Source organism: Gopherus flavomarginatus, chromosome 8 (assembly GCF_025201925.1).
Source record: "Gopherus flavomarginatus isolate rGopFla2 chromosome 8, rGopFla2.mat.asm, whole genome shotgun sequence".
In the NCBI taxonomy this organism is placed as follows: Eukaryota; Metazoa; Chordata; order Testudines; family Testudinidae; genus Gopherus; species Gopherus flavomarginatus.
In genome coordinates, this window is record NC_066624.1 from 55,895,006 (window position 1) to 55,916,111 (window position 21,106).

The following is a 21,106-nucleotide window of genomic DNA, read 5'->3' on the forward strand; positions in this document are numbered from 1 at the left end:
CCCCCCCACTGTCTTTTGCCCTACACCCCCCACACACCCCAGCCCTCTGCTCAGACCCCTGAAACCTCCCCACCCAGGTCTGGGGTCCCGGCCGCAGGCCCTGCTCAGCCCGCTGCCGGCCTAGATGAACAGAACCCCAGGCTGGCAGCGAGCTGAGCAGGCTGGCGGCGTAAGATCAGCATTTTAATTTAATTTTAAATGATGCTTCTTAAACATTTTGAAAACCTTGTTTACTTTATGTACCATAGTTAAATTATATAATATAGACTTATAGAAAGAGACCTTCTAAAAACATTAAAATGTATTACTGGCACGCGAAACCTTAAATGAGAGTGAATAAACGAAGACTTGGCACAGCACTTCTGAAAGGTTGCTGACCCCTGCACTACAGCTTACTGACTAAACCCTGCAGCACAGCTTTGGCTTAACACACAGCACTTAGATATGTTTATAGCAAGTCTAAGTAGTTTATTTAACAAAGGAAAGAGGTTGGAGAAGCAGCAAGCAGAATTAGTAGAGACAAAGGGTTACATATAAAATAAAATAATGACATGCTTTCTAGGGCCTAAATGTAACTAGCAAGTTCTTCTCTGGTCTAAAGAAGCCCATTTCACCCAAAGTTCCTCCCCGTGGTTTCAGCCAAGCCTGGCTGAGATTTCTTTTCCTGAAGCAAACCCACTGGCAATTTCCCTTCTCCCCTTGCCATCTGTCTGCTGCACCCAGAGAGTTCCAAAGGGTCTTTTGTCTTTACTTGCAAGCAGGATGCCCCTGCTGGTTTTCTTTCTTTCTGACCCCTCCCCAACCAATCCACTGATTAGCATTTTGTTCAGACTAGAAGTGAGCATCCATTGTGAACATTCCGATACTCATGCAGGTGCCCAGCCCAAGTGAGAAGCGTCTCTTGCCCCATGCTGGGCAGGAATATGTGGGTCACCTTTTGGTAACCTGCCTTAGCTCTCAGACCAAGAGACCATCGTCAGCATATATACGCAATTCCCCACAGATTTCCCATACATACATCTTGAAATGCTTACGATGGCCAATGTGACACACAGATCTCACACTGCATTCTGTGGCAGACTAGTATGTAGGTAATAGACCCCAGGGATCCCTATAACCCTTATGTTCCCCCATGCCGTCAGGCTGGCCAGCTGGCACAAAAGTCCCTGGATCACAAGCTCCTTGGCAGACTAGGCCCTGTTATCACCAGAATATGGGCCTTTGGCCAGCTCCACATCCAATTCTCTTGCAGGGGTGGAGTGGGATACCCACACTCTCACTGGGTAGTACCTACGTCACAGTCCCCAACGTAACTGCACCTCCGACCCCATCATGGCCTGTTGAAGGGCACCCTATGTAAGTCTCAGACCTCTAGCCATCACCTTTCTTGGGATGGAGTCTCACAATTCTCTCCCTCCCGACTGGGGATTTAGGCTGCAGATTCTTGCAATCCACTGTGATGCTCTCAAAAGGACAGACTTCAGTTCAGCACCTGTCAGTGTGTGTGTGTGTACATGTGTGTATGAACGACGGGGGTGGGAGGGGAGACCAGTGACCGGTCAGCTAAGCAAAGTACTATGTATTCAGAACAAAAGCATTACAGAGAAATCACATCAGTAATACAATCAATTGCTTCTATGCAGGACCAACTTACTAGGCAGTCACCCATCCTCCCCATGGAGACACTGAAAGGACTATGGTACTTCAGGCCCCATCTCTCTTGGTCAGTCTCATGTCAGGTCTTGGATTGAAGTGTGTGACTCTCCTCAGGGCTGATATTTTTGAACCATTTCAAGTCCTCTGTCTGGAAAGGCCTTTGAACCAAATTGCATCAATCTGGGTGCTGTTTCCTTTGGGTATGCATTTAAAAAGATGCATCTGCATTGTTTCAGTACTGGGATTTGCATTATAACTCCCAAGTGACTTCAGTTTCTGCAGGAAGCATCCCCCATTGAGCCAGGAATACAATTCCTAGCCAGCCCATAACCATACCTATTAATCTTTATGAATTTGATACAACAATCTGAATATTTCAGGCATCCATAGTACATCACATCTCAAGGACTAATCAAAAATTATTATATTGCTTCCAAAGCATTGCATGTGTCACACCTTACATTAGTTTCAATGGGACTCCTTCTAGAGTAGGTACTACTCCATGAAAAGATATCACAATCTGGCATCTTTATGTTGTGTTTCAGGCAAAGAGGAAAATTACCCCCTCCCCCCACCAAAAAGTTTACCAAGACCAAGTCACTCTTGGAAATTTAACATCCTTGGGAGGAGAAAAACCCTAGAGAAGTTTGGAATGAGGACCGGCTCGATGTAACAGAGCACATGTAATGGCAGGATCAGTGTAACACAGGTGAGGGATAAGTCCCATACTCACGCATTCACGGACCTGAGCCTCCAACTCACTGTGGTGAAAAAAAGAAGCAAGTCCTATTTTATTAGCCAAAAATGAGTTTGAAAAGCTTGAGTACAAAGACTGATCAAAGAACATAATTGTGAACAGACTGTTCCAGACATGGCATTCAAATGCATAGATTTGACAAATTGCTAGTGTGTGACTAAGAAATACTGTTTCCCCAAATAATACTTGACTCCAGCAAGTTGCTCAGAAGAAATTCCAACTCCTTAAGATCTGGGGAAGGGTGGTGAGGAAGGTTAAACCAAAGTCTCTCCCTTCCACTTTTGTTGCTGGGGAGGGAGGTTAAGAGAAGTTGAAAAGGACATGCAGGAAAATATGTTTCAGAAGCTTACACATTCCTGGTAGCTTTCCCCACCACATGCTTCAAGCGGAAAACAAACCAGGACCACATCATTATACTGGAAAGTGTATAGTCACTTCCGGCAAGTTAGGGAGGAGGGTTCAGTTTCCAGCAGAGTTGCTCCTGGGTAGATTGGTGTCCCTCATCTATTCAGTCTGCTGGGTCCAGAGGAGCTTGCACCTACCATACCCCTGTTCCTTATCAGAAAGGCACAGGTTTCACTCCAGTCTCTCATCAATAACCTTGAAGCAATTTCTCCCTTGCTCTAGTCTGAGTCCTGGGTATTTGAGCTTCCTGAAGTAGCAGAGCCTTACCTAGTAACAAGTGCTGCTGGGAGCAGCTGGCCCCACTGGAGAGAAGACGGAGTGTCACTGGCTGTGTTATCCACAGTGCTGCTCTTTGAAATACAGAGATTCAGAATCGGGAAATCTGGTAGCACTTTGCCATGTGCAAACATCACTGCCACTCCAACAAAATCCTGACATAACATCCCCCCGGCTGTGAAGGAATTAATGAATTCCACTCCCTCTCAGATAAAGCCTGTAGCCCTTAGGCAGAGAGAACAGAAAGGCCCAAGCAGCAAGTCTGCAAGAAACAAGTGCAGGGAAGCTCTGACCAGGTAACGCAGCAGGCTGCGGGAACTGTGGAGACAAGCCTGCTGCTGCTCAAGCCAAGGAGGGGTGTGGGAAATACTGCCCTTGCCTTGCACTGCTGCCTGATGAACAGCACCTTGTTCCCTCCCAGATCTTTCTCACTTCTCCTCCTTCCCCACAGATCTCCATGGAGAGGTTCCATACTACACTGGCTGATCCATTTGGGTCAGTCAGCACAGTTTGCCTTCAATGACTGGAGAAGGATGACATTGTATCTGCCCCGAAATGCATGCACACAGGTGGGGCCAGGGGAGGTGTTTAAGGAGCAGGAAAGGGAAGAGAAACTCACACTGGAGTAACTTGGTGTTTGCATTACTTCAAGCAGGACCAAAGAGATCCTCTTGTTCTCTCTCGAGCTGGAAAAAGGTCTAGCTCAGGGTCAAAACAAGGCAAATAGCTACTCTGGCCTACCATGTGCAACGAATCCTGGAGGGCTGCTGACAAAACACCCAGGGGAAGGTGAGGGCTTTGCCACCTCATTTAAAATCCAGAAGGCACTTGATTGGAATTTTGCATCAGCTGGCGTGCGTGAACATTTCCAGCTGCAACTCAGCTCCTTGGCTTCTTCCTTCTCAAGCTGAGTCAGCCTGTGCTGAAGGCCATGGGTTGGGGAGCAAGAGAGGTCTCCCCCTCTGCACCATAGCTGACAATCAGGTAAAGCTCTGGTGACCCTTACCTCCCGCCCATTCCCCCAGGCACCAAGAACTATTTGGCAGGGATGAGGGTGTTTGAGGTATTTAAAATATGTTCATTCTGGTGACACAAAGTTCCAGGAGCACTGTAGCTGACAGGTTTTGCTGTGTCTCTGCTGCTGACAGGCTATGTTAAGCTTGCAGCCCCAGGAAGCGTGCAGTATTTAGCATGTCATCTCTCGTCAAGTAGCACCCACAGAGCTGGCGGTATCCCGTGAACGATTCCCGCCCATGCAGGATGCGCCAGTTATCCACAAACAGCGCCTACATAAGAGGAGAAAAGCACTGAGAATATGGAGTGAAGAAGTGTCTACATGAACAGAGGTCATATTAGAGCAGATTATGACCTAAATGGCACATTGAAACAGTAGTTGGGGCCCTTGAGCTGCTCGATATATATATAGGCATTGAAATGAAGAATGAATTACTATTTACAGTGCAGTAGCTCCTAGGAGCCCCAGTCATGGACCAAGGCACCACTGCAGTAGGTGCTGTATAAACGCAGAACAAAAAGGCACGCCCTGCCCCAAAGAGCTTCCAATCGAAGATGAGAGATGACAGATAACACAGACACACAGTGGAGTACAAAGAAACAATGAGACAGTACTGGCACAGTCTATACCATTTGCTTGTGCTTCTATGGTAGTGGTCTGTTGGCAGAGTTCACCAGCAATATAAACCTCGCATCCTTTGTCCTTCTGCAGTAACAGGGAGAGGGTGGAAGGGGCACAAACACTAACCTCAGGGGTTGCCATACTCCACTTTTCAGGCTGCACATCCTCCCCTCAGCCATGCAGGAGCAGACGCAGATTGTAGCATCTTTCTGACACTAATCTCCCCTGGCTGAATCTGTTTTGTGTATATGTAAACCTTTTCAGTAGGCTTGGATGGATGTGTCCGCTGGGCCAAAACATGCCTAGGATCTGCACACTTGTAACATGGTCTGGTTCTGTGCATTGTAATTGTAATGCTAGACAAGGAGTTAAAGCACAGCACGTCCTTGGCATTGTAAACCCTGGGGTGCAGCCTTCTTTTTTCTGTTTTCATGGTTTGTGCACCACACACTTCAGTCATGTCTGGGGTGGGAGAATATTGATTTTATATACTGTTTGCAGTGCAAGACTCTGAGAGCAGCCCAAGAGGATGGAGCTTGATAGGAATTTTGGTCTCATCTGTTTCCTCAGACGCCCTCTACATGTTTCATATATTTCCATTAATAAGACCTCCCACTTCTACAAGACCTCAAAGCACTTCACACATTAACCCTCACAACCTACCTCACACTGGTATTTTTATTGGCCCTACTTCACAGATCAGGAGATCTATTTCCCTATCTGTGGCAGCCCTCCTTGCACACTGTTTTTGGGTGAATTCCCATTATTTTTGCTATGACATGTGGCCACATCCTCCCTCTGCCCCACTTTTTCTGGTGGTAAGAATGTATGCAATGGAGACTTGTGTTCTGTTGACACAATGCATCCTACCACAGGGTTGAGAGGGGGAAACTGAGGCATGAGGAACTTATCCAAAGTATTACATCAAGTCGGGGGAAAGATCAGCTGTCTTAATTGCCAGTTCCCTGTTATAGCTAAATAAGTGCTCTGCCTCCCTCAATGCAGTGAGCTCACATGCTCCCCCAACCTGTGACTACCTTGCCTGGCTTCAGTTTGACCCAGAGTTCGTTTTCCGGTCTCCGTAGCTCTGTGGTCAGTGTGCGATGCGCAGCATACCAGCGATGCACAACATCATAAGGCACTGTGTTGATGACAGCTCGGTCGTAGTTATTGTACCTGGGTAAGAACAAAACAGAAGAAACAGTCACCATGGATCTATGAGAAGAGCAGAGCCAGATATTCCGCCTCTAGAGTCTAAATGCACAAAGGACGTCTTTAGGAAGGCTACAAAAACGCACTGGAGTTGCTCTGTATTTATGTAGTAAATGTGGTGGGTTGAGGTGGGCGAAGAGTGGGGATTTAAGTAGGAAGAAGTTTAAATCCAAACAAAACTATCCTCACTGAATTATTTAAAAAAACACAAAAAACCAAAACCAAAACCAAAACACACCACACCACATTTTTGTTAATATTTTGTTTTGGATTTTTTTGAAACCTGCTGGCCTCAAATGACCAGATTCTTACAAAAACTTTTTTTTAAACTACAATTGACAATTTACCCGGTGCAGGGTGAAGTTAGAGCACTGCAGTGCAAGACAGAGGCAACATCACTCATTTGCCAGCTTGGAATGCTGAGAGGGTGAAATTCACCCAATGCAGGGAGCCAGCAAAAGGCCCACACACCAGAGTGATTATTTCTTTATGGCTAGCAAGTAGGAACAAAATAAAAAATGATGCATGGTTAGTGACCTGTATGTCAAGGGATACATGGGTATAAACTCTAAGTGGAAGATCAACCCTGATGTATCATGGAGAACCTTAAACTCCTCCTGTCGTAATAAAAGGAGATTGTGCCAGAAGTGCATGTGCAATCTACTATCTTATTCTCCAGTCAGTGACTAGCTCAATATTGTTTTGGGAATACCAGTGCTTGAACAAACTGACCAATCAGCATCCTCAGTAGGAAACAATCAGTGGAAGCCTGCTTCAATGCTATGTAAGTTTAATGAAATACAGGTACAGGGAGCAAGGCTGAATGTTTATAGTTCATCTTAGGTGCTGTTATGAGGTACAGAGGTGGCAAACACAACTGATCATCATCCAAAGTAAAGAGCACAAGCTGGACAGCTTTCATTCTAACCAGAATCAAAGGCTCAATAAAATGTGGGCTAAGTTTTACCCCACCTCCCTGCAGACAAGGTGGAAATTCATAAAGACCTATGTATAAGGGGTCTGATCCTGCTGGCACTGAAGTCAATGATATGACTCTCATTGACCTAAATAGTGCAGGATCCAGCTGAAGAGGAAGACTTGTGCCACCCGCAGTCCCGCTGCAGAAAGATGACTGTGCACGGCAATGGGTGGGTGCACTGGGGTTGGCAGCTACTCGCAGTCCGAGATTTAAGAGCCAAAATTCTCTGTTGAAATGTATAGAGTGTTTGGACTTGTGGCTGCTTGCCCAGGAGACAATGCCCTGAAAATTCCCTGAACACCTCCCCATTGTTAGTCTGCAAATTTGGCAGGCATGGAATTGCCACATGTAATTGTTTTAGACATTTATAATGAATGGCATGGGTAACCACTGAAAAATGTGTGTGGGGAAGTTGGTGAGAATTACGTAAAATATTCAGATTAGAATAGTAGCTCCCACTCTTTCTGGGCAACTGTCCTCATTTTTCAGACGAAAACCTTGCCTGTAGACAGGGCCTGTCCCCTCCCTTTCAGCCGTTTGTGCTGTCACCCATATTAGAGCCAAGGCTGTTTCAAACCCAGCCCTGCAACTGTTCCGTTGCACAGCAGACAGTTCGCAGCTGAATGGGAGATGGTCAAGAAGTGGCATTGCCAGAGCTCAAAACAGAGGCTTATCTTTAAAAGATGGGTAGAGAGCCTAAAGTACCAGTTAGAAGAGCTGGCAGCACTGGTACATGGTTCAGTGGCTGGGATGGCAGGAGAAAATGCAGGATGTAAGAGAGAGTGGTTCTATCAGTCTACACTGTGCAACAGGACCAGCGTGCTGGAAAACCCACACATGCCTTTAATAGCTGCTCTCCCCCAACCCACTCAAAATAGTCTGATCCATTACTTCTCACCTGATCAAATAGAGCTCATTGTTCCAGGGGTAGATATTCAAAACTGGCCCAACCCCAATCATGTGGTTGTGACAGCCCACAACATTCTCAATGTACTCATGTTTCAGCGGCACCTTGGTGAGGAGCTCAAATTCTTCAGGAGCTCGCTGGAGAACCTGCTCTGCTGCGTAGAAGCCATCCACCAGCAGCGTCCTGCCACCTGTCCCTTCGTGCTTGAGGCAGTGGAACACCTGGATACTGCAAGAGGGGAGAGAACGCACAACACAAAGGAAAATCCAGTCAGTCAGTCAAATGGTAGATAACAGAGTCATGTGGGTTGTTATAGGAAGATAACTACCAAGATAGGGGAATGAACCCGGAAAAGAAGCAGCTCATGACAGCTTTAGAGTCTCTTTTATAGTATACTTCATTTAATTGGGACACCTGCCAGGGAACTGACATGGCCCAATAGCAAGTGGTAGATGCTGCTGTTTTACTGTGTCAGGTATCATACATTTCACTGAATGAGGACAGAGCCAGCCAATGCAAAATGCTAAGAAGTATTTAACCCTAATATATAAGTAGTTGTGAAATTCTAAAACCCAATCCTATAACTGAAGTTATTAATTAAAGACTGCAGGTTTATTTAGTACATTGTTTTCTCCACCCCAACTGAAGTCTGAAATGGCTCCTTCTCTTACTAGGGATTAGAGGACATGCTAGGACAGGGGTGGGCAAACTTTTTGGCCCAAGGGCCACACCGGGGAATAGAAATTGTGTGGCAGGCCATGAATGCTCACAAAATTGGGGTTAGGGTGCGGGAGGGGCTGCGGGCTCTGGGATGGGGCTCGGGATGAGAGGTTTGGGGTGCAGGCAGGTGCTCTGGGCTGGGATTGAGGGGTTTGGAGAGCAGGAGGGGGCTCAGGGCTGAGGCAGAGGGTTGGGGGCGTGGAAAGAGGCTCAGGGGGTGCAGGCTCTGAGCAGTGCATCCCTTCCTCAAGCAGCTCCTGGAAGCAGTGGCATGTCCCTTCTCTGGCTACCACGCGGGGGCGCAGCCAGACAGCTCTGAGCTCTGCCCCATTCGCAGACACTGCCCCTGCAGCTCCCATTGGAGTGTGTAGGAGCTGGAGTGGGGCCATGCTGCAGCTTCCAAGGGCCGCGTGGTGCAGCCCCTGACTCAGCACCCTGGCTGGAGTGCCGGAGTGGGGCTGAGCCGTGTGGTACGGCCCCAACCCAGCGCCCCAGATGGAGTGGGGCCAGATTGCTGGTGCTGCCCCTGACCCAGCGCCCTGGCCGAAGCAGGGCCAAGCCACGTGGTCCGGCCCCTGACCCAGCAGCCTGGCTGGAGAGGGACTGAGCCGCATGGTCCAGCCGCTGACCCAGCGCCCCGACCGGAGTACAGCCAGGCCACTGGTGCTGCCCCCGACCTGGAGCGGGGCCAAGGTGCGTGGTATGGCCTCCAACCCAACACCCTGACTGGAGCGGAGCCGGTCCGTGTGGTGTGGCCCCCAACATAGCATCCCAGCCGGAGCAGGGCCGGGCTGTGTAGTGTGGCCCCCAACCCAGCGCCCTGGCTGGAGTAGGACCAAGCTCCATGGTCCGGCTCCCAACCCAGCGCCCTGGCCGGAGCACCAGAGCAGGTCCGAGCCACATGGTGCAGCTCGCAGGCCGGATCTGGCCCATGGGCCGTAGTTTGCCTACCCCTGCGTTAGGACATGGCTTAATTAAAATACTGTGTTACAGTTTCTACAGCAGTTTTTACAACGAACAAATTGCTTTGAAGTACTATAAACTATTCCCAACCCAAAAGAAGATTCACTCTGGATTTTAGAGGTTCAACAGGCATAAAATTAATTCCTCTAGAAAATGCCTTAGAACAAAAGTTAGTAAAAAAAAGCACAGGCTTTAACTTTGGTTTCCCTATTTTTCTAAAGTTCTACTTAAACGAAGAACACTTCTCTCCCTCCTTCAGGTGCTCATCATTTTAGCATCTGAGCACCTCACAATCTTTAATATATTTATCCTCAACACCCTGTGAGGTATGGAAGTGCTACTGTTCACATTTTACAGGTGGGAAACTGAGACAGAGACTGAGTGACTTGCCCAAATCACAGAAGGAGTCTGTGGCAGAGCAGAGAATTCAACTCAGGTCTCTTGAGTCCCAAGCTATTTCCTAGCCATTGGGCCAGTCCACCACAGAATATTGCAAGGGGTGGAATTGCCCAGATAAGGGAAGCCAAACAACCTGAACTTCACCCCTCTACCACCTCCAATGTATCTTCCCCATTTCTTTCTCTTCAGACCTACTTGGTAAGGTGTAGTCTGACAGATAGCACCCTCCAGCCACACAGGGCTCCCCAGCACCAGTTTTATGGGTTGACAGTTTCACCCATTAAATTACCACCAACACTTTCTGCAGCACTCTGTGCCTTCCCTGGAAGTCTCCGGTCCAATTCTAACTACTGGTCCTAAGTTTTAGGAGGCCCAGTGAGAAACGGTGTGCAGTGATTCATCCAGCATCTGCAGCTTCTCTCTGTTGGGCTCTAATTATCCCCTTAGACCCACAAGCTGTAAGAGACTTCAAAACTGGCACTACCCATTCAAAGGCAGATCTCCTGACAATGGGGAAAGCTGTTGACAGACCAAGACAGCTGACAACACTGTGGCTTTCAAAAGGTCAGCATCCTGTAGCACCTAGAGGTAATACTGTCACAGAGTCCCCAGGTGATGCTCTGGAACTGCTCCCCACCAAGCCAGTCAGGACTCTGGGGAGCCTCCTCTCCCTTGGAGCAGACTTGTTCAGGGCAAGAAGCTCACACGGCTTCACCTCCTGGGTCTCTCCTTGGAGCATTCAGCATCCTCTGCCCCTCCGTGTGCTTCCCACAGCGAGCCCGCCCCAGCGGGGTCCTGGGGAAGCCACCGGGTCCTGCACCCCCACTTTGCAGTCAGACGTGACTCTCAGCCAGCCAGTAAAACAGAGGTTTATTCGATGACAGGAACAGGGTCTAAAACAGAGCTTGTAGATACAGCGAACCGGACCCCTCGGCTGGGTCCATTCTGGGGGGCAGTGAGCCAGACCCCCAGGTCTGCCCTCCACCCTTGACCCCAGCCAGCTCCAGACTAACAACCCCTCCCAGCCCCTTCTCTCTCCTCAGCCCCTTTCCCGGGCCAGGAGGTCACCTGATCCCTTTGTCTCCAACACCTTCAGCTGGCACCTTTGCAGAGGAGGGGCCCAGGCCATCAGTTGCTAGGAGACAGAGTGTCAGGCATTTAGGTGCACTGGCCCTTTGCTCTGCCAGATACTTAAGAACTGCCATGGGGACACTGAGGCACCAACACAGTATTCAGAGAAAACATTAAGAACTTTCCCAGTTCGTCACAAATACTGCCTGTTCATTTTAGGATATCAAAACCAGAGATAACGGTGGAGGCCATTGCAGACAGTGACACACTAGGGAGACAAGTTTCTTTCAAAGCAGAAAGGAACAACAATAGCTAATGATTAGCAATTTCTCCAGCTACTGGTTTAATCAGAAACCTTTACTACTCTGCAAGAAATAAAGGCATTCACTCTTAAGGACTTTTTTCTATCTGTTTCAGTGTAGTTTTCATTGGACAGTTCCTTAATCAAATCAGCTGTGCAGAGCATACTACGCAAAAAAGGTCTCAGAATAATGCCCAGCTGTTCATAGAACATACTAGAGCAGCCTTGCTCCTGGGTGAGGGTGTGCCAGCACAATCTGTGCTTTGTTCAAGTACTTCTCTCCCACATACAGGGCTTCCTAATAAATTATTCACTTAACATCCCTCGCTGCTATGCAAGTTACTCCCTGCCACCTAGACGTTCTGTGCTAGCTTCATTGCCATGACAGTACATGGGATATGAACTGAGCAGCTGGAGTTTAATTCTGCCAGGCAGTTTTGTAGGTTCCCTCTACCCTTCCTAAGGGCTGCTCTGCAGTTCATATACAGCCAGAGGATCTCTCCCCATTACTCCTTCCTCTACTTTCAAAGCTCCATGCCGCAGTTGCTACCCTTCAGATGATTAGAAATAGGGATGTAAATATCCATTTAAGAAGTTAACCGTTTAAATGTTTAAAATGACGACATTTAATTGGTTAACTGATTAAAGGGAGAGGGGGCTTGAGGCCGCTGTGGCTGGGGGCTGCTTGCTCTGGCCGGCCCGCGCAGCTGGGGGTTAACAGTTAGGGTCAGTTAACCAGTGAGACTAATGCTTACTGTTTAACCATTATAGTACTTTACATCCGTACTTAGAAGAGCTCAATAACACTGGTCCCTAATTGGGCCTTTGCCTGGTGACTGAGGGAGCTGTCGCTGCAGCATTCTCAGCCCCCTGCCATGAAAAGAGACTGAAAATGAAGCCTTGAGTCCCCTGCACAACAGTATGATCAACATTAGGCCAGCTGCCTTTCTCTCTCAGGGCATCACAAACAGGGTACAAAGTCTACATCACAGCGACTACAACTACTTGTGAACACAGAGTCTAGGAATGAGCATTTAATGAGCATGCTGCAGTTCTGAACATATTGAAAACGGAGACAGGCATGAGCTTTGGAACTGAGGCATCTGAGCAACAGGCGGTTTAACTGATGACAGTAATACACCACTGGAAGAAAGTAAATCCAAACTCATTTGAAGTTCTTGCTCAGATCATGTGTAATGATGGCATATAAGCCAGCAGAACCCACACACATCACAGCCTACAAACAATCAGTCACTAATATGCAACTTGTGAATTTTGGGATTCTGGAATCCATACACAGATTTTCATAGTAATTTTATTAACGCTGTAAAGCACATAAAGTGCAAGGTAGTTGGGTGGCTGGGCCAACTATATATGGTTGTATGGCCAACTTCATCCCAAAAGAGCACCAAAGAAGTACCTGAGTCACCTGGACAGCAAGATGTAGTCACCCAAGAGCAACCCACAACAAGAATGTGTCCCTGAAGGATCAGGAAGTTTTAGGTGGGGGAAAAAGGGAATTTAAAAAATAAAGCATGCTGCCAGATTCCAATAGGATTTCAGTGCAGCAGTACCATACTGTTGGAATGGGAGAGTCTGCTTAGTGCGTGGCGAAGGTCTAGAACCAGCCAACCCACTTATCAAAAATTCTGCCATTAGAAACTTCAGTCTAGTAAATTACTCTTGCCCTTTGAGCTGCATCTTTGGGAACAAGCACAAGCACTTACCCACAGGGCTCCTGGAAGTAGGTGGTGTCAGTGTGACGATCCAGAGCCAGTTTTGTGTATGCTGTGTCTCCCCGGGAGAAGTCAGAGGTGAAATACCACATTCTACCATAGATGGTCTCCCTGGAAGAGAAAAGACAGGATCTGATCAGGTGTACATCACAGAGAGGCCAGTAAACACAACTGGTGTGGCACAGATTGCTTTAGGGAACATCCCAGATGTTTTCATAAGTGTATCTGTCATCATCCCCCAAAGTGTATAAGTTTAGAAAGTCAGAATATCGTGTGCTGCATATTTTATAATATACATTAAGTGACTTTCATTACTAATGTCTCAAGTGAAGGGGCTTCCACTACTATAAGTGTTCAATCCCCCTCTCTCATAAAAGAGCTCTAACCTCTCCTGCGTAACCCCCACAGCCTTTGAAGTCTCATAACCAACAGCCTCAAGCAGATGAATGGATCTCCTCTTTCAGCATTCCTATAAAATCAACAAAAGCCTGACTCCTGAGTCATGAGAGGCATTCCCACAGTCTGAAGATGCTGACCCTCGCACAGCACATCCTCCCTTCCACCCACCTCCTCTGGGATTGCACAGAATCCCTGCTTGAGTTTCAAGGCCCCCCAACTTTCCCATCCGACACCCACTCTCCAAGCCTTGAACTGTGGGGAAGGAAGATGACCAGCAGTGGAGGAAATCGGCTGAAGACAAGCAAATTATAGTGGCAGAAAGCTGAAAAGCACTCAGCCCTAGATCCTCAAAGGTATTTAGGTACCTAACTCCCAGTGAAATCAAAGGGAGTTAGGCACCTACATACCTTTGAGGATCTGAGTCTCGGGTGAAACAGTAATGAGGCCTATAAGTACCGAGCTAGATAACACATATAGGACTTCCTTGGGAACCCATCAATGCCACTCCTTAACCAGCATGACAAGAGTGGCAATTCTATGATGTAAATCTCTGCATTGCTGATGGCCTGGGGCATGTAAGCTGTTTCTACAGCACTCAGTTTGGAGACAGCCTGAAATTCAAACCCAGGCTAGAACAGTGGGTTTTTTTTGTTTTGTTATACACTTGAAATATCTTTCCCACACTTCTCCTTTCGAGCCAACTACAGATTTTTTTTTTCATCTTTCCAGCTCCCAGGCCCAAGGCTGCCCTCCCAACCCTTCATATCAAAACAGGAAATCTCTCTCCTAGTGAAGCTCAAATCTTCCCAGTCCAGCACTTACTCATTGCTCTGCACATTAGCACAACAGTGGTCAGATGCTGCCTATGCAGCTCCATGATGCCATAATCCTAGCTTTAATAAGGAGGTGGGGCCCGTGGACATGGAAGGTTCTACAGTGCAACGTTCCATCTTGAATCAAATGGCCTGGCCAAACAGACTGCAGATCCCAGTATGTAATACTTCACCTTGACTGGAGTTATATTCTGGGATCGGGGGGTAAGGGAAGGCTGCACCTTCATACTAAAGAGAGAGACTACAATCTGCTCATTATGTGTGTGGCCCTTGGAGCTCCTAGAAAGTTGCATGTGGCCTTCCTTAGGGCACCTCTAGTTACCTGATCAAGCTGATCCTCCCTGCTAAGATTTCCGTGTCCTCTTTGGTCGGGGGGACGTTTTCTACAAAAGCAATGCCATACAGCAGGAAGTTTTGTAGGAATTCTTTCAGCCCCTCTTTTGTCTCCAGGAAGTTCTGGCAGTCCACGGAGGGCACCTGGGCTTGCTGATAGATCTCAGCATTCCAGAGAATTCGAGGATGCATGACCTGCTGCTTCTGACCCTCATAGCTGTTCTTCACCAGCCACTCTAACGCATACCTGGTCACATGACCATCTGGCCCTGTGATAAAACAGAAAGCGTTGTTGCCACTGGAGCTTTGGGGTGATCAGCGAGTTAAAACATGGGACTGGCATGTAGTTGTCATTCTATAATTTTGTCTAGCAACAGCTTCTTACTGTGGAATGGGATTTTTCTTGGACAAGTTACATGAAGAAGTTATCTTTGAGGTTACAGTGAGAAAGTGAGCATTTGATACACCAAATTGCTGTTTCATATTTCAGTGCACCTGGCGGCTCCTTTAGTTGCATTACAAATTCCAGTTCCCAACTACATTACTTTTATTTTAGTCTTAGGGCTCCATATTCTGGCCATCTCCCCAGGTGTGACGTGGTGCCTTAATCAAAGTTCAGAACAGAATGCATCAGCTTTGCAGTCCTATAACCTGAAATCAGATCAATTAAAACCCCCTAGACAGTACAGAGTGGTAATGCACCAGGAATCAGGCACTGGTAGCACAGGAATGGTCTGAATAAACTACTGAGCTCTAATGGGACAAATCTACAATCACTCCTCAGAGCAAGAGAAAAAGTGACAAGCTGTGGAGCAGAGAACAACTAGTAGAAGATAAAGTAGGAGACAGGAGTTCTGATCAGACCCTCACATTAAGGGGGAAAATGTAAAAGAGAGGAAGTTGTTCATCTTCTAATGTATTGTTCGAGTGTCTGCATTTTCTCTTGTTCAAACAAAACATATTTTGGGAAAAAGGGAAACAGAGCTTTAGATTCTGAGGGAATGTTTACAACTACAGCACAGGCTAGAACCACACTGTTCTCAAATCATCTGTTCACAGCTAGGTCTCTTCCCAAAACAGCACTTAATCCAGAGATAAGCCTGGACTTCTCCAGGAAATGTAATAAAAATGTAAGCCCTTTACTGTGCTCATCAGCACTCTTTGCCACAGCAGGATCGCCTTACCATCAGCCCAAGAATGTAAGCTAAAGAGCACCCATAGGGCACTGAGAAATCTTTACCATATGCCTATATTCAGTTCTTACATTCATTTAGATTTTTTTTTTTTTTTTTTAGTGGGGGAAAAAAGGGCACTATTTGTTTTGTGATTACGAAGGTTTGATTTTGTGCTATTTAAAAAAATATGCTTTAAAAAGTCACCTCTCTGAATTTTATTTTATTTGTTAAAAAAGAACACCCAAGATAAGAGAAAAAAATTATTTTGAACTTTGTTTACTTTGTACAATGACTACACACAAAGTGCTGTCAAGCTGAAATGTTTTCCTATTTGTGTGAGCTTTTTAACACAACCAACAGAGGACAGCAACAATATACAGGGGAAAACATGCTTCTCAATCACAGGAATAGGCAGGGAACTGAGGTAGTGTGTGGGACCTGAACCGACTTTGAAACGTTTCTGAAATAGACTAGGTTTCTAACTGATACTGTTTCTTAAAGACTAAATCAGCAATTCAGCTCTCGCAAACCACTGTGTAACAAGTTGTCAGCGTGCATGCAAAAAAATGCAAAACAATGAGCCTGTGTCTAAACAGAGAAGCTTACTACTAGAGTTATAGTGCTATAACTCCCTTTGTGGACACACTTACTATGGGTAGGTCTATGCTGCACTTTTGTCAGTAAAACTTCTCAGACCAGGGTGTGGAGAAAAAAAAAAAAAGTCACCCAAAAGTTTTACCCATGAAAAGCACCAGTGTGGACTGCGCTTTGTCGGCTGTGCCACTGTAAGGTACACAATGTAGACATAGTCTAAAAGAGTGCCTTTTTCTGATTTAGCTTATGTCGCTTTGGCAGTGGTATAAACTAAACTGGAAAGAGGCACTCTTGTAGGAGTAGGGATTTATAATTATGCCACTATATCACTATGACTATAGCAGTATAGCTATGCCAGTAAATGTCCTCATACAGACAAGCCCCAAGTTTCAGATCTCCACTAGTGAGAAACAGCTTTTTAGACACATTGAAAACAAACTGAGTTTCCTTTTCAGTTAAAAGCAACACAACCCTGGAAATGATTTAAGGCATGTGCTGACTGTAGAAAGAACCTAGGGACATCTCGCAGAATGACAATGTTTACCATGGCTGCAGCTAGGCCCTTTCATAACATTTAGTGCAGACTCCCTTGACTTACATGTTAGAAAGAGCGTGGTCTCATCCACTCGGACAGTCTTTGGTTTGATGCACAGATCCACACTAGCTGTGTCTAGGCTGCGCTGGTTGGTCTTGGTGTTGTAGCAGGATGCTGAGCGACAGTGATCACGCAGCCACACGTAATCAAAGCGCATCAGGGTCTCTGCATACCTGAGCTCTGGGGAAATAGATAGTTAAAAAGAGTCCTTGGTCAAACAAGTTAAAACTACGGATTTGTCTACATTGCAGCTGGGAGGTGTAATCCCCACTTAGCTAGACATACATGTAAGCATTGCGCGAACTAGCACACCAAAAACAGCAGTGTGGCCACAGCGGCCCAAGTACATATCAAGGATTTCAGACTTGGGCAGCTAGCCTGAGCTGTCGTGGCCACACTGCTATTTTTAGTATGCTAGCTTTATCAGAGCTAGCAGATTTATGTCCACCTGAGCTGGGAATTACACCTCCCAGCTGCCATGTAGATGTATCCCAAAAGGCTAAGAACCCCACCTGTAAAGGCCCACTTGCAGCAACTATAAAGTCGGTTAGTATTTACCCTCAAACCACTGCACACACACTATCTACTGCCACGGGGTGTTGTGAATATTAGGCAAGTGTTACTTTAACCAGGGCCTAATATTCTATAGGTTGTTCAATTCTCACTGAGCCCAGAGGTCCCCTGCTGCGACACTGCTGGGAAGGAAGACTGCAGCCTTAGCCATGCTGGCCATGTACCTAGGCAGTTACTTATTCCTGTCTTCCCTATTCCTTGACAGACCAGACTATTTCATTCCCTTTGCAGAAGTGCTGTCCGGAAACCATCTGAGGTAAGATGCTCCCTTCAGGATGGCTGAAACCATATTGCTAACTGGCAACTGTATAGAAATACAGAAAGAGGAAAAAGTCCAGCCAAATAGGATAGGTATAAATCAACAGGCCCATCTGAATACAATGAAAACCACCGGTGCACTGGCACTAAGCTTGACACTGAAATATTCCTTGACCCACAGCATGGCAGGGCGCTTTTGCCTTTCTCCCATCCCCAAACAGCTTAACCTGTCTCAGCCAGCTCTGATATCTTTAAGAATGTCTTTGTGTAAGAGGAGAGTCCCTCCCCCTCTAGTCCAGCTTGGCTTTTGAAATCCAAGTATTCAGATCCATATGCAATTGGGCATTGCATCATGCTTTGGACCAAAGGTATCTTAAATACTGGGCAATTTCCTTTAATTATATACTTAAAAGAGACGCTTTCAAATAGAAAGGTCCCCTAAACTAGCCTCATTTGTAGGGCCCTACCAAATTCACAGCCATGAAAAACGCATCATGGACCGTGAAATCTGGTCTCCCTCCTTGAAGTCTGGTCCTGTGTGTGCTTTTACCTTGTATTGTACAGATTTCACAGGGGAGACCAGCATGTCTCAAATTGGGAGTCTTGACCCAAAAAGGAGTTGCAGGGGGGGTTGCAAGGTTATTTTAGAGGGGGAGGGGGTCGTTGTATTGCCACTCTTACTTCTGTATTGCCTTTAGAGCTGGGAGGCTGGACAGCGGCAGCTGTTGGCAGGTTCTCAGCTCTGAAGACAGCACCCCGCCAGCACCAGTACAGAAGTAAGCGTGGCAATACCATGCCATACCATGCCACCTTTACTTTTGCGCTACTGACTTCAGAGGTGGGCGGCCAGAAAGTGGCGGCTGCTGACTGAGGGACCAGCAGTGCAGAAGTAAGAGTGGAAATACCATACCATGCCATCCTTACTTCTGCGCTGCTGCTGATGGCAGCTCTGCTTTCAGAGCTGGACTCCAACTGTCCAGCTCTGAAGGCAGCGCTACTGCCTGCAGCAACGCAGAAGTAAGGTTAGCAGTACTGCAACCTCCCCTACAATAACCCCTTGCAATCACCCCACAACTCCTTTTTGGGTCAGGATCCCTACAATTACAACACTGTGAAATTTCAGATTTAAATAGCTGAAATCATGACATTTACTATTTTTAAATCCTATGATTGTGAAATTGACCAAAATGGACCATGAAGTTGGTAGAGCCCTACTCATTTGACATGCACAAGGTATATCTTGACATGGTGACTGTATGTATCCCCGTGGGCTGCGTTGAAAGGCTACACATGGATAGTGAATTGCCTTCAGGTAACAAACAGAGCAGAAATTAGCTAAGAAGTATCAGATATCATTAAACACTGGAGCTATTGGGGGTTATTAACTGGTCTGTCAGCTGCCTTACCAGACTGTTTGTCTGACAAGGAGCTGAAGTGGCTTGCTCAAAGCCACGCAGCAAGTCAAGGTTGAGATGGGATTAGAACTATACCTTAGCCTGCTAGACTGGGCTGCCTCAAAACCATTAGGGCATGAAGATGACCTGGTCCCATATGTCCCTGAAAATACCAAACCAAACCTCTAAACCAGAGGTGGGCAAACTACGGCCTGCAGGACCTTCCTGCCTGGCTCCCAAGCTCCTGGCCCGGGAAGCTAGCCCCTGGCCCCTCCCCTGCTGTTCCCCCTCCCCCATAGCCTCTGGGCAGTAGGACTGCAAGCTTCTGGGGCAGTGCAGCTGCAGAGCTCAGCCTGACCCGGTGCTCTGTGCTGCATGGTGGCGACGGCATGGCCTGGCTCCAGCCGGGTGGTGTAGCTGTAGTGCCGCCAGCCACCAGTGCTCCAGGCAGTGCGGTAATGGGGCAGGGAGCGGAGGGGTTGGATAGAGGGCAGGGGAGTTTGGGGGGGGGCAGGGGTCGGGAACAGAGAGGCTGAATGGGGGCAGGGATCTTGGGGGGGGCAGTCAGGAATGAGAGGAGGGGTTGGATGGGGTGGCGAGGGGCAGGGTTTCTCAGAACAATCAGGGAACAGAGAAAAGAGCTGGTTGGATGGGGCAGGGATCCCAGAGGGGCCATCAGGAATGAGAGGAGAGGTTGGATGGGGCAGCAGGAGGCAGTCAGGGGTCAGGGAGTGGGGTGGGGGTGGATGGAACAGGAGTCCCAGGGGGCCCATCAGGGAACAGGGGGGGCTGGATGGGGCAGGAGTCCTGGGGGGGGCGGATAGGGGGGAGGGCCAGGCCATGACCCCTTCCCCTAACCAGCCCTCCATACCATTCCCGAAACCTGATGCAGCTCTCAGGCCAAAAAGTCTGCCCACCTCCAAACCATATAGTAAGAGGGCTGTGATCTGACTCTACTCTCACTTACACTAGAGGAAATTAAGAGTGACTTGACTGAAGGAGCACCAGAACTGTAAAGCACAATCAGAAAAGGCTGCCTCCCACCTGACCCACACTGAGATGTGGACACACACCAACACACGTGCATGCGCATACACTCTCTCCCCTTACCTAAATGATCACCATGTAATTGCCAGGCACAGTTCAGAGACGCTGGGTCCATATGGTGCCAACGGGATACAGCAAGGAGGCTCTTTCCGTAACGGGGCTGCCATGATATTTGGTGTCCACTGCCTCTATTCAGCAGGCACCGGGTGCTGGAGAATAGATGTGTCAACCTATGGCACCACATACTGGGGAAATTCAAGAGGAAGGAGAGACACCAGTGTTACTATGGCTGGTTCTATGTTACTATTTATTTTTATTACAGAGGTGGCAATCAGGGCAAAGATAGGGCCAACCCAAAATAGTTTACAGATAATGTTACTGACAAAGCACAACTGCTAGATGAAAGACAAGCATGGGGAGGTGAAAGTAACAGTAACAGGAGCAAGTTTAGGTGAAGCCTGGCAGTGCGCCCAAAGTAGCACTGAGTTGTTTCAAGTTACATAGAATCCACCAAGTTCTTTAGTTCAAACCAGCAAGTGACCCCTGCCCTACACTATCTACATAGACATCAGTTGTACAGTGAAAATAATTTAACATGCTTTAGGTTTTTAATTAACACTTTTTTTTAATAGGGGGCTTTATTGCTGAACTTTGAATACTACTACTACATTCTCTCAATTACTACACAGCCAGGCAGGTTTCTAAGCTTAAATCAGAACCCACCCAGCTCTTTTGTGGCAGCAGGAATCCACACCTGTTTTTATAACAACACTGACAGGGCACCCATCACAGTGATATCTGGGTGCCCTTTACCCTGCTTTCAATCAACAGCTTTAGATCAATAATATTAAATATAGGAATGTTTGGAAAATATAACTGCATCAAGC

The 21,106-nt window shown here is 47.2% G+C and overlaps 1 protein-coding gene across 5 annotated transcripts in view; it reads right to left on the bottom strand.

The window, feature by feature from the left end:
- Positions 1-1,564: 1,564 nt before the first annotated feature.
- Positions 1,565-21,106, bottom strand: part of TMLHE (trimethyllysine hydroxylase, epsilon) — a 39,597-nt gene continuing 20,055 nt past the window's right edge. For 3 of the 5 annotated variants that reach the window (XM_050965593.1, XM_050965596.1, XM_050965594.1), the window contains 7 exons: positions 20,283-20,464; positions 16,951-17,127; positions 14,573-14,852; positions 13,010-13,129; positions 7,820-8,056; positions 5,768-5,906; positions 1,565-4,380 (listed from right to left, as the gene is read on the bottom strand). In XM_050965593.1, coding sequence (XP_050821550.1) covers positions 4,249-4,380; positions 5,768-5,906; positions 7,820-8,056; positions 13,010-13,129; positions 14,573-14,852; positions 16,951-17,127; positions 20,283-20,463 — 1,266 coding nt within the window. In that variant the 5' untranslated portion in view covers position 20,464 and the 3' untranslated portion in view covers positions 1,565-4,248. Of the gene's footprint in view, positions 4,381-4,878; positions 5,193-5,767; positions 5,907-7,819; positions 8,057-13,009; positions 13,130-14,572; positions 14,853-16,950; positions 17,128-20,282; positions 20,465-21,106 lie in introns of those variants that run through there. The other 2 variants (XM_050965592.1, XM_050965597.1) reach the window with 2 other exon arrangements.